The sequence below is a fragment of the Nesoenas mayeri genome (assembly GCF_963082525.1).
Source record: "Nesoenas mayeri genome assembly, chromosome: 4".
Taxonomy (NCBI): Eukaryota; Metazoa; Chordata; class Aves; order Columbiformes; family Columbidae; genus Nesoenas; species Nesoenas mayeri.
The window spans coordinates 14,828,977-14,841,686 of NC_137540.1; the positions used below are offsets into that span (position 1 = coordinate 14,828,977).

At 39.6% G+C, this 12,710-nt stretch overlaps 2 protein-coding genes across 14 annotated transcripts in view; one reads left to right on the forward strand and one right to left on the reverse strand.

Annotated features, from left to right (window-relative positions):
* Window positions 1-6,460, forward strand: part of JADE1 (jade family PHD finger 1) — a 46,117-nt gene extending 39,657 nt beyond the window's left edge. For all 11 annotated transcript variants that reach the window (XM_080343515.1, XM_080343521.1, XM_080343517.1 and 8 more), the window contains 2 exons: window positions 1,848-1,965; window positions 2,820-6,460. In XM_080343515.1, coding sequence (XP_080199641.1) covers window positions 1,848-1,965; window positions 2,820-3,721 — 1,020 coding nt within the window. In that variant the 3' untranslated portion in view covers window positions 3,722-6,460. The remainder of the gene's footprint in view (window positions 1-1,847; window positions 1,966-2,819) is intronic.
* A 238-nt stretch (window positions 6,461-6,698) lies between these two features.
* Window positions 6,699-12,710, reverse strand: part of SCLT1 (sodium channel and clathrin linker 1) — a 47,770-nt gene continuing 41,758 nt past the window's right edge. For all 3 annotated transcript variants that reach the window (XM_080343577.1, XM_080343575.1, XM_080343576.1), the window contains 2 exons: window positions 12,542-12,637; window positions 6,699-9,818 (listed from right to left, as the gene is read on the reverse strand). In XM_080343577.1, the coding sequence (XP_080199703.1) occupies window positions 9,756-9,818; window positions 12,542-12,637 (159 nt within the window). In that variant the 3' untranslated portion in view covers window positions 6,699-9,755. The remainder of the gene's footprint in view (window positions 9,819-12,541; window positions 12,638-12,710) is intronic.

Here is a 12,710-nt window from a genome sequence, read left to right on the forward strand (position 1 = left end):
CGCTTAATTAGGTTTTGAATGTTTAAAGAACAGTTTAATAGGATCAGTTTGGTGTTTTCATCTTAAGTATATTTGATCCTGTAACAACCTGAATTCCTTCCTTTTTGGTTTTTTTTTTTGGGGGGCGGGGGTTAACTAGTAAAGAGTTTAAGATATGCTAGAGCCAGAAAGAGTACTGAAGGTATTTTAGTTTTTCACGTATATACAGCATAAGGCTAGGGTAGACCACATATGGAACCTGGCCCAGGAGGTTGTCACCCTCAATAACATGTGGGTGAACTAGAGCCTCTCTTCCAGAATAGTGTGTAGCCTTTCATTCAGGACAGCAGGTGCTCATGCATCTACTACATCCTTTGTAAAGGATCTTGGTGGCTAATTATTTTTCTAATTAATTGCTGCAGTTTTTCTTTTGAAGTTTTTTTTCTAGTTTCAGCTTCCAGCCAGTGACCTTTCTGTAGCTGGGTGAGACAGCTCTTACCTAGTGTCTTTTGTTTCTTCTCAGTGTGCTCAGGGTTTCTTTTAATCTTCTCTCTGATCAGCTAAATAAGTTGAGTTTGTCACTATGTTCTCTGGATTTTAAATTATTCTGTATGCATACTTTCCATTTTTAAGTGTGATGTCAAAACAGGATACATCACTCTAGTAATATTTTTAATATTTTACTCCTGTGTTGTTCCCACTGATCATACATCCAAGATAACTCAGATAAAAAATAAATAAAATATGGGGCCTAGGGTTTTTTTTCTCCTTTTCAAGATAAAGTTGGGTAGACTTGATTATGAATGACATTCGTGACAGTGTCATCTATCTAGAAACAGATTTTGAAGTCACGTCATTCAGTTCACTTAATGATTAACAGGTAATTCTGTTGGCATGATCCATCTGTTGTGCTGCTCGGATCAGACAAGGCAAAGAACAAAAGGCCCTGGACTGTATCAGGAATGGTACTGGGCCAGACTAATCCTTTCTGATTCAAATCCACAGAGTAATGACAGTTACTTAAAGTACTGTCTGTCCCGGGACTGGCAGCCTTAAATAGAGCAGGACCTTAGCAACAACAGTCACACTTGTTGCATGTCTCCTTAACAATAGAGAGATGGGCCTACAAGGCTGTAATCCACAGAGCATCACACTGGATGCAGCTACACTGAACTGAGAGCAGCTTTGGAAACACCCACATCTACCTCTCAGCGATTCCCTCATCTGGGGAGGAGACAACTTTGAAGCTCTAGGAGAGCTGTGGTTGTGAACTTAAACAGTTGTCTAGATTGGACAGTCATATTTTAATGGCAGAAAAGTAGTTTTCTTCTAAAACAACCTGAGATAGTCCAAATAATGAGTTCATTACCGTTTCCAGTCCCTGCTACCTCCATTGTTTTATGGCATGAATAGACTGGCCTGCCTTCATTTTGATTGATCACACTGCAATGGCAGGGTCATCAAAAAGACTGCTACTGTTGAGTAGTTCTCCACATTTTCGTACTATTAACTAAGTATAATTTTCTGTTATGTCTTAAGAATAAGAAGCTAATGGTGCTAGGCCATTTAATACTGAGTATATTTAAGCATTCCCAGCATTTGTCCAAGTTTCCTGTGTGTATGTATATGATTCAGTTGTTCATAAAGTTACTTCTCTGCTGTGGGGCCTACTGAATCTGATTAAATGATGTCAGTTAAATAGTATTTAAGACTCTTTTTTAAGAAGCATGTTAAAGAAGGTTTAAATTTAAAGACACTACTAACTTATTTAAATGGTGTGTAGTCCTTAAACTGAATTAATTCAAAACGTAGATCTATAACATAATAGAAACACATCTCGTAAAACTCATCAACTTGATGTCTTCTAGGTGCGTAATCTTACTTACATGGTGACCCGAAGGGAAAAAATCAAAAGATCTGTTTGCAAAGTTCAAGAACAGATATTTAATATCTACGCAAAGCAGTTGGAACAAGAAAGAGTTTCAGGTATGCTTCAGTGTTATTTTTGTCACCTAAGACCACAGGCACCAGCATTGAAAGGTTTGGTTACAGCCTAATGAATGATTTTGAAGGACAAACAGGACCTCGTTTATTCTCATTAAAATCCTGTGTAGTCCACCATGCAGCAACAGATTGGAAGCAAAAATGAGAAATCTGTGTAGCTCTAAAGGTGGGCACATTGCTGTAGAAACTGGTAAGTCTGTGTTCTTATCCATGGGGCACTGAACGGCTGCTTCACATCCTTTCTGATGTGATTCTGTAATGACTCCTTGCGACAGAGAGACCGTGACTTACATTCAGGTGCCGTATGGTACCTAGTAAGTCTGTGGTTTATTACTGCCACTGCACTAATAATGGCGTTTTAAAGAAATGAATTTTGAAAAGGTAGCACTCTGGTTTTAAAATGTTTTTATCTGCCTGATCTCATTGACAGTATTCTTTTCTCAGAAAGATAATGCAGTAACTTTGATGTTTTTAATCTATATTATTTGGTAACTAATAAGCTATATTTTAGACAGAATCAATCAGATCCACTTGCTGGTTGCCTTTTTCCCCTTCTTTCAGAAGTGTCTCTGCTTTAGTGGATGTAGCAGTGCTAGGATTTATCTTTGCTGCAGGTGCAGCACAGCTACAGGAAAGTAAACTACACCAGCAGTATGTTATGAAACTACAACATAGCCACATAATAGTGATGTAAAGGTGCTGTACAGGCAACCAAATACCTATTTATGCTGAAGAATGTCAGGCATGAGGAACAGAGATAAAATAGGTACACTGAAAAGTGGTATTTACCCAGACATGGAATTGCTTGACTTTAACTTAATTTGTTTACATTTAAGGTGTGCCTTCCTCATTCTCCTCAATGGAAAACACAGTGTTGTTCAGCAGTCCATCTTTGGGCCCTAATGCCCCTAAGATAGAAGATTTGAAATGGCATTCTGCATTCTTCAGGAAACAAATGGGCACATCTCTAACCCACTCTTTGAAAAAATCACATAAGAGAGACAGAGTAAGAAACAGCTCTGGGAATGACAGCAAAGCCATGCTGAGGCAGCCCAGCCAAAGGGAAGGCGCTGCAGCTCCAGGTAGCTTTTTAAATTTTGACAAGACCTTTGCAGAAACACGGATAGTACCAGCACAGCCGAAAAATGGCATAGTTATACCAGACCACAGAAAAAGAAGAGACAATCGTCCACAGTGTGAGGTGATCAAGGCAGAGTTAAAGGAAAAGACTTCTAAACACAACCACAAACCGCTGAGACCCACAGAACTCTCTCAGAGGCAATCAGAAAATAAAAGGTCTGTGAACCACTCCAGTGGTAGGTCCGCACCTGGCACGCGGAGGGATATAGTGCCTAAATGCAACGGGAGTCTTGTCAAAGTAAACTCTAACCAGACAGTAGTTAAAGTGCCTATGACGCCCACGAGCCCAGTGAAAAACTGGGGTGGATTCCGAATTCCAAAGAAGGGGGAGAGGCAACAGCAGGGTGAGAGCCCAGAGGAGACCTGTCACCAGAACTCCAGCTACCCCTACCTGGGCATGGGCAGAGTTTCACCGAAGGACAGGGCAAAAAGGAAGCTAAAGCCTGACAGCGAGAATGATGGGTACATCCCCGATGCCGAAATGAGTGACTCAGAGACCGAAGTGGCTGAAAAAAAGTGCAGGCAGCAGAGGCTCAGCCCAAACAGCGCTATCAGCAGAAGGACGGACATTATTAGGAGAAGCATCCTGGCATCCTGACTGGATGCAAGAACACAGCACCGTGGTCAGCAGAGTCACTGCCTACAAGCCAACTCCACATGATTTATTGGTGTGAGAGGGGAGAGTTCTTAGACATGGCTACAGACTGACAAATTGATAACCCATTATTCCTGAGCTGTATAAACATGTTTACATGCACTTAAAGCGGTATTTTCTTTTTTCCCCTGCCCCCCAGTCAATTCTGCGAGAAGTTTGATTTTCCTTTATTTGCAACTTTCCTGAGTAAGCAGAGAAATGACATCACTACTAAAATGGGATTTGCGATGAACACTGAAGTAACTCAAAAAACACTTTTAGAAGGGGCTAGGGTAGGAAGAGGGAAGTAGGCTGCATTCACCCCTTTTAGCTAAAAAGCACTGATAAAATTTTGCTCCCTTCCCCTGCCTTCTGGAAAAGCACAAGCTCTTAATTTAACTAGAGTGTATTGAATTGAAGATGGTTGTTCAACCATACTGCACTGCTAAACCCCATTACAAATGGGCACTCTCCTTGGATGGTAGTAGATCTCTGCTTGCAGAATGTTTTCTGTTACATTCAGTTTGAGCACAGATGGCAGCTCAAAACCCCCCATAAACCCCAGAGTTTACATGTAAATACATCTACACAATGACCAGATTTGACCATGACGTTATACTGGAGAAAAGGAAGGGACAGATTGGGGCTGCAGCTGCCTTGCAGTGCAACGGCTTGAGAAGAGTTAGACTGAGCACAGAGGAAGCTCTCAAATGGCTCATTTCTGAGAAAGGGGACAGGCTTGGGGGTTACTGCACCCTATGGGATAGCCCATCACTGCTTAGTCAGTCACCTGCCTCCTGGAGTATGACGACAATTCAAGAAAAAAATTCGAAGGCACTAGTCTGTAGGATTTCCCAAAGCCCACCACAGATGCACTAATGGTATGTATTGGGAAAGCCAGGCTTATGACACTAAAGGGTTGCTTTAAAATGGATATGAATATATATTTTTAAATAGACTAAAATGGAGAGGGCAATAAATTGTGATTAGCTCTTTACAGTCAAATGAAGAAAAAAATATTTCATTCTGTTCTGGACTAGATTTGATGGAAGAGGGAACTCATATTCTGATTGTGTACTTTTTTAATAATTGCAAATGGCAATAACTAGTAAGCTATGAGCAATAATATTAACAGAAAATTAAGATACTGTTTTGTACCGAGTGCACATATAACAGTGGATTTTTAGGAGCCTGTAAATTCTGGAATTCTGCATAGACTGAAGTCAGGTACGTACTCATGAAAAATTTTAAGCAGCAATGCGTTACAGAAAAAAACCAGGCATAAAGAACACCCATGATATGTCCCCCCCCCATTTCTACTCCTAGCCTGCCATTATCACATCCACTTAGTTTTTAATGTTAGACCCTTGCCTCTTGAGCAGAGAACACTTTAAAATACAGAACTCTGCCCTAACCAAGTCTTCCAGAGGATCCAATTAAAAAAAGGAAAAAAAAAAGGCTTATTAACACCCTATCTTGCTATGCAAGTTATCACTTAAATATTTCAACAGAATGCATCCCTGCCATTCACTACAAGACTCAGAAGTTTTATCCTTTTGATACCTTTTGGGATGATGTTGAGGAAGGGGAAGTTTGTGTAAGATAGTGTACTTTTAAAATACCATTGCTGGTCCCAAGAAGTTAGATTAACCTCCTGACTTACAGAGGTAAAAGTCCAACAGGGCTCTGAAGAATCTGAAATGATGGAGTCACTCGGGATGTGTTAAAAGTTCTTATTTGATCAAATAGCAGACAAAAGGTAAACGCAGACAAGTTCTACTTGACATACAGCAACTTTTTGCAGACAGGCACTGTTATTTTCTGTAAGAAAGAACTCATGAACATATAGGGAAATGTTTGATAAGCCATAGGTGGAATAATCTAAATTTCAATTCTAAGTAAACATTTAACCTCACACCAGTTTGAATGAGGTACCTTGTTAATTTGCACTATTATGAATGCTAATGTTGTGCAGAATTAATGCCTTACCTGTTTTGCTCCCCAGCGTTTAGGTTAATAAGCTTTCTAATGTTTCAAGTTAAGCTGAACCAAAACCAAAAAGCTGTAAGAAGACTGCAGTATGACCAGCTCTGTAGGTTAGTTTTGTCTCCCATGCTTAGTGCTCAGCAGAAGTGTCGTAAGTAAGTACAAAAGTGACAATACAACCCCTCCCCTGTATTTTACTGAGCTAGAACCATTTGCTGAATTTGTTTTTAAGCGTTACCTTTCCTTGTGCAGACTGACCAAGAGATCTTTGATTATGATTGGTGTTTTTATCAAACTGTAGGCTAGTTGAACTTCTGTAAAGTTTCCTGGAATGCCATTTGTTAGGTTATAAACTCACACAAATCTAAATGAAGGGTTATAGGTGTTGTGTATAAATCTTAATTTCAGAAATCTGCGACAATTGTCATTACATTTGTAAAACCTTGTACAGAAGATTTTTCACTATGTGCCTAGCTTTGGTGTCCATTCAGCTGAAATTAATTGAAAAAGGTGCATGAAGAGAAACAGATAGAAATAAAAAGTATATGTAGAGATGACTATTTTATATTACATGGCCCAATCCTGTATTTATTTTCTCCCTTTTTTGAAGTATTTATAAAGACCTAGTTGAAGACAGCTGTATTTTTTTGTTAAAATATTCAGTAGAATTGTGCCTTTTTGTCTGTATGTGAATAAATGCTGTACATTTTTGCAGTATCCTTGCCAGCAGTGTTTTAGAGTTTGCAGTAGTTGTTTTGTTTGGGTTTTTACATAAACACCTCACTGCAACAATACAAACAACTTCCATGGTTAAGGAAAGCATTTAATTTGGATTATTACAGGTATCAAAATGCACACTGTAGTTGCAAGATTTCTTTTTTGTTTTTCCAAGGAATACGATGGGGTCTTTTTACTTGCCGCTGTGCCAATGCAATCAACAGAAAATGCTATGTTTTTACCGTGAGATCCACAAAAGGATGTTACATACCTCCAGTAGTTTACATTTGTTGATACATGATGCCCTTCCACAGTCCATAGCCTTCATACATGTTCCACTGGAAGAGGAACATGAGGTTTACCTGTAGCTCTTTGAGATGTGTGCTGGGTGTACATTGACAGCGTGACCTGCCTGTAGTGAAGCGATGCTGACAGAGACCATTGGCTGTTCCAGCAGGATCTCTAGGAGACAAGGTGTGAGGGCACAATAGGCCCTTTCCTCTTGTTTCCTCTGAACTCGAGAAGCAGAAACACAGAACAGACTTGGAGCAGAGCAAGAAAAAGAAGATGTGGTGAAGGCATACGTCTAGCAATACATCTTGAAAAACAGCTATGGGTAAATAGTTTTCCAATATCTGTACTTGTAATTGTGTGCATTCACATTGTGGGCAATTGTGAGTGGCACTCCTCAAAAATTTATTTCCAAGAATGAAGATGAAAGGATGGCACTCTTAGACTACAAGCTCTTCAAGGCATGAATGACCTTCTTGCAGCTGCTTTACAGATCTTGGCTGACAGCAGCATTTCTGAAAGGCACTGCACTGCTGAGGTTACCCGAGTAAGACTGGGTCAGAGCTGAGGGCAGCTTGCCAACCACTTAAAAGGACTATGAATAAGTTTCCTGTATGCAGTGACAGATCTTTCAAGATGTGGCCTAGAGCAGAAAGGATAGGGCTCTTGGGAAGACCCAAAACGAAAGTCATGCTGCCTTCATAGTCAGTTTCTCTCACCTGTTGAGTGAAAACTCTTTTCCTAAATAAACAGTCAAGAACAATGTTTTACGCAATGGGAAGCATTAATATTACTCTAGGGAATCTTTTAAATAAGCAAAAACTAGTGTTAGGGTGGGAAAGGAAAGTAGGGGAAACAAAAGCTTTCCAATGGAAGAGTGACAATACATATACATCAATAGAAACAAACGTAAAACCACCAAAACAGATGGTTGGAAGCCTGCTGCTGAATTCCATGAAACAATCTCATATCATGAGGGAAAAAGCAAAACTTTTAACTAACCAGCAAGCTTCAAGCTTTATTTGCCTCCACAAGTGCCTTTGCTCTGAAAGTACAACTTGTGAGGAACATGCCAGCAGCCTCCTCTATAAGCCAAACAGAAACGAAGAAGGTGGTCACAGGGTGATGAGCTTAACTTGACCACATTCTCTTTTCTGGTTCAGACAGATATATTTGATCAATTTTTAGCTGCTCAGAGGATTAGACAGACAGATGAAAGGGGGAAATCTTTTTCTTTCCTGTTTCATCTGCCCTAACTGCTTTGCTGTCCCTTAACTATTAGGTGCTTGTGTCATCAGCACAACTCATTCTGGCAAATAACGGTTACACAACAACTACACCACAAGTTGAAATGAATATTCCTATAATTAGAAGAGAACCAAGCAGGTGCCCTTCTGTGCCTCAAGGAACAAATACACAAACACCATTGCTCCAAAACATACGGTTACCTGGTATTTTCAGGTGGCTTTCACTTCACAAGCTAGAGCATCTGTTTAAGGAGTGAATGGGATTAATAGCTCACTCAAAATCTTCCAGGTGGTCTGTCATAATCTCAGATGTGCATTATGCTAATGAAAATAAGGTGCTAGTTAACTCCTTGTATATCATAGACACAGCTGATGGATGAAAATTGCACTACAACAGACGTTTGGAGCTTCTGGACAATGTGTCCCTGTTGCTTTGAAAAATCTTCGAAGTCTTTTAGCAGAACAATAGATTACAAAGGATACAGATATATATCAAACTGAGAAAGCACTAGTAAAGGAGTGCACAACTGGAGGAAATAGTAATGAACTTCCTCTGCAGAAAGCAGAATTTTTTTCTTGAGGTTGCACGCATGTTGCCGGCTCTACTTCAAGACCAGCCAGGTTTTCAGGAGGTGGCACAATCTCCTACTTCCATATGGTGATCAACCCAGGTTTGTCCTCTAAAATGCAAATATGGTGAAGATCCACTGCAACAGATGTGTTTTTAGTCCAACACTTTTCATCAAGCATTGGGTAAGCCTCATCCATCAACTGAATCAGAAGTTGCAAACCAGAATTACACTCTTCATATTTAAAAGGAAGGACAAGAAATTACATCACTTTAAGTCCAAGATAGGAGCACTTCAAAAATCAGTTACACCTATCAAAGGTTTATAATATATTCTGAAAGAGAGTTCAGCTCCAATGTTAAGAGTAATCTATATAAAGTTACTTAGCTATCAAAGAAAACAATGTACGCCAGAGGATACCCGCATCTGGCATCTCTAGACTTCAAATACACTATTTCAAAATGCAAAAGCTGGATGACTTAACCAGCTTTGTGCAAGCTAAACTAATAGAGAACTGGAGATCCCAGACATACAAATCAAGAAAGCAGATCAACAGAAAAGAACAATTATAAAGTACTAATTAGGAACAAGGAGCACAACTGAAGAAAATTACAAACCTTAGAAACCAGCTGTATGAACAGCTGTAGTGGCACTTTGTTAACTGTTTCCTAGAGCAAACCAATCTGAATTCTTAAAAATAGAAGGCAATGGAAGCATTTCACAATTTCACAATGGTAACGCCTACCATAAAAACAACAACTATTCAACATTCATGATGTAATTAGTGTCTGAGTGCATCTCAGAGAAGCTCCCAAGTCACTGCACTACAAAGAAAAGTTAAAGGTATCGACTGTATGAGAGCAAAGCTGTTCATGAATTTCAATATAATGGTATCTGATCCCTGTGCACAATCCTGTCATAGTTGGAGCTGCTGATTTTTAGACCAAAAAAAAGACTTAATATGCCACAGCACTGTATCAGATTTTTTCATTTTCTACATTAAAGAACTTTATTAACATTTTGCAATTGTCTTACAATCTTTACTATGCATACAGATACCCCCATTCTTACCTGAATAAAACAGAAAATATTTTATCTAAGCTATGCATTTAATTTTAATGCTCCAATATGAAGCTTCTCCAGAAATCTTCTTAACCCCAACATGGTATGAATGAACAATACATGTGTTCAAATATTTTCCAGATCCCTCAGGAGAGCAGCTTTTTTCTTCTGTGTTGTTATCAGGCTGAGCTGTAATTAAAACCAGATAAGTTTCTTATAAAATGTTTTGTAAGATCAAAATATCATTAGAACTTCAATATGGAAGGTGTCACAAAGGAGAGGGAACAAGCACAGGTAAGTGGGAATCTGGGGTAAACAGGAGCATTTACAATACACTCTATAGATGACTACTGCTTTTGTCTTGGTTCAGATGCCAAAGAATTCAAGATGATTAAAGATTAAGTAGCAGGAGTGCACTTTAAAGACATTAACATAGCATACACACATTTTAAATCCCTACAATCATTATCCTGTATTTTTTGTTTCTTACTGAATTACTATTATTTAATAATAAGCTAAAATTTATAGTCATTGAACAAAAAGGTAATTTCTAGACTCCCTAATAGTCTAGCTCTAGCCTTTATTGGATTTAATTTTACAAGTAAGCTGGATAATGTAATGAGGCTAGCCAAGTCACAAAGCAGCCCTCAACCTACAGATTCAGCATACAGGCAAGAGCTACTATGCTGAATGTGAGGAAGCACACCTGAACATTCAGTCTCCTGAGACCTAGAAGAGAATAAACACATTTCTTCAGATTCATAAGAGTAGACAGTCTTGTAGCAGTACTGCTGGAGGCTCCTTTTTCCAGGCTTTAGTGGGAACAGTGCTAGTATGTTGTGGGGGGAATGAGGGATGTGTGGGGAAGGGGCTTAGCACAGAAGTCCTTATGTGCCTACAAAGAAGCCGTGCCCAACAGCCGGCAGCAGTGACATCTGCCAAGCTGGAGAGGGCAAGGCAGTTGTAAAGTGCCAATAAGATCTGGACAACTATTCAGCTGCTAAACATTAGAGCTCTGTTACCCTTCAGAGAGAGACTGGTGAGGAACAGTTGATTATCCCTGTTCTCAGGAACAGCAACACCTCTTCCTATATGGGCAATGAGGCTAGGAATTTACTCCCTTGAAAAGTGACGTGACCACGTTTTTTAAAGGAAGATACCACCTCAGAAGCATTAGACCTCAACAGATCCACATAACAAACAGGAGGTAAAAAAAAATGATAATAAAAATAAAAATAAAATCACTCTTTCAGAGCATATCTTCACCAGCTGGGTAAACCTTGTCATGATACAGCATTTAGGGCCAGGAAACACAGCTTATGCTATGGTAGCTTGGCAGCTATGCCCATTTATTCACTGCTGTTGGAAAAAAAATGCCAATGGTCCTAATTGGACAATTCAGATCAACCAAACATTTCCTCTCGGCAGCTCACATGGGATCACCCACATTAAAAAGCTATCGTTTGCAGCTGGGCTTCCTAAGTCACTGTAAAAAATTAGGAGGCAGACCACCTTTACTTAATAGGAGACCAACCTGAGTATCAAATTGCTTGGCAAATAAGTGAACCCAATGTATAAGCCCCCCATAGGATTTGCTTCAAGATGTATAGCTTGAATAATGTGGAAAAAAAGAACACTGGATAGAAAAAAACACCCTACTGTCCAGCAGAGAAAATACAGAATTACAGGTAGCACACGGTTTAGACAATTAAAGCCTAAATTTTCTCTCTCTGAAGAGGAGGAAACGCTAATATCCCTAATGTCTAGAAATATTGAAGAATACTGCTCAAAGTTGGAACTGAGTTGTAAGAGAACTGGAAAAAAGAAGGCAGCAGCAATTTGGCTCGTTAAGTGATCACAATGGTGCACAAGGAGGTTGTAGGCATATAAATGGCTCTAATAGATGCAGCCTGTCTGAAGGCCTCAGAATCACTGAAATGTGTACTACACGTGTTCACTATGGTAGTGAGATATGTCCACCATCTCTTCCTTCCCCCTTCCCATGGCCAGGAAAAAAACAAGTATTTCCTCTTCTGTCTGCACAGTTTTCAGTATTTTTGACATTACAGGACTTTCTGCATCTCTTACAAGTAACTGGTACTACCTGCAGCGGGGAGTACTTCAACAGTCTTTGGTGACACAGCTACTGGAGGCTACTAACAAAATGCAGGTGGATAAACAAGGAATTAGCAACTTTGGGAGTTCACATGACATGGGAGAAGGGACTCAAGGTTGCAACTTGATGAACACTATACAGGTCCATGCAATCAATTCTGTCCTGCAACCGCTGCACACCATTTCCCCACGCTCTGTGCAGCCACGCAATGAACTGGACCAGGGAATGAACTTGGCTGAAAAAACTACAAACAGCATTGCCACCAAACAGCTGTGCTGCCTAATCATTTGGATACATGCCGGTCTCTAGCCATCAACTCACGACGTGCTCTGTTGTAAATAAGATGCCCCATGACAGAGGCGTAGGAATTAGCACTTTTGCTCTTTATCCCATGAAGCCATTGTTTGTGAGTGCTGCAGTAGGTTACACCAAGCTAAAAAGGTCTGTTTTCATGTAAAAGGAGCCACAGTTATTTAGGGAGGTTTTTTTTCTCTTTGTTAACTTGCTGCCATTTCTGAGTATGGAAATGATCATACACCTTCATTTTGAACCACACAAGTTTAATTCGCAACAAGTTTTTCCATAAACAAGTCTGTACAGTCACTTAAGCATCCTGTCAGAAGGCCACATTTAACTGAATATGCATCAGTCTTGTGACAATGCATCCAAAATACAAGCTTGTTGTTTATATTAGTAATACTGCACATAAATTATCACCTCTGCCTCAGGAATGATACAAAGTGAATATTTTTGTAAAAATGCACGTAGATAACACTTTGTTTTGTTAGTTTTGTACCTTTTGAGATGCTGTAGCTGCCCTCTGTTCGGCCTGGCTTAGTTGTCTTTGAAGCCTATTGATGCATTGTCGATATTCCATCATTAATTTTTCATCCTGTGTAAATGAAATGCCTCATTAGAAATGCAAAGTTCTTTGCACTAGATGCACGCATACTGTAGCGAAAACT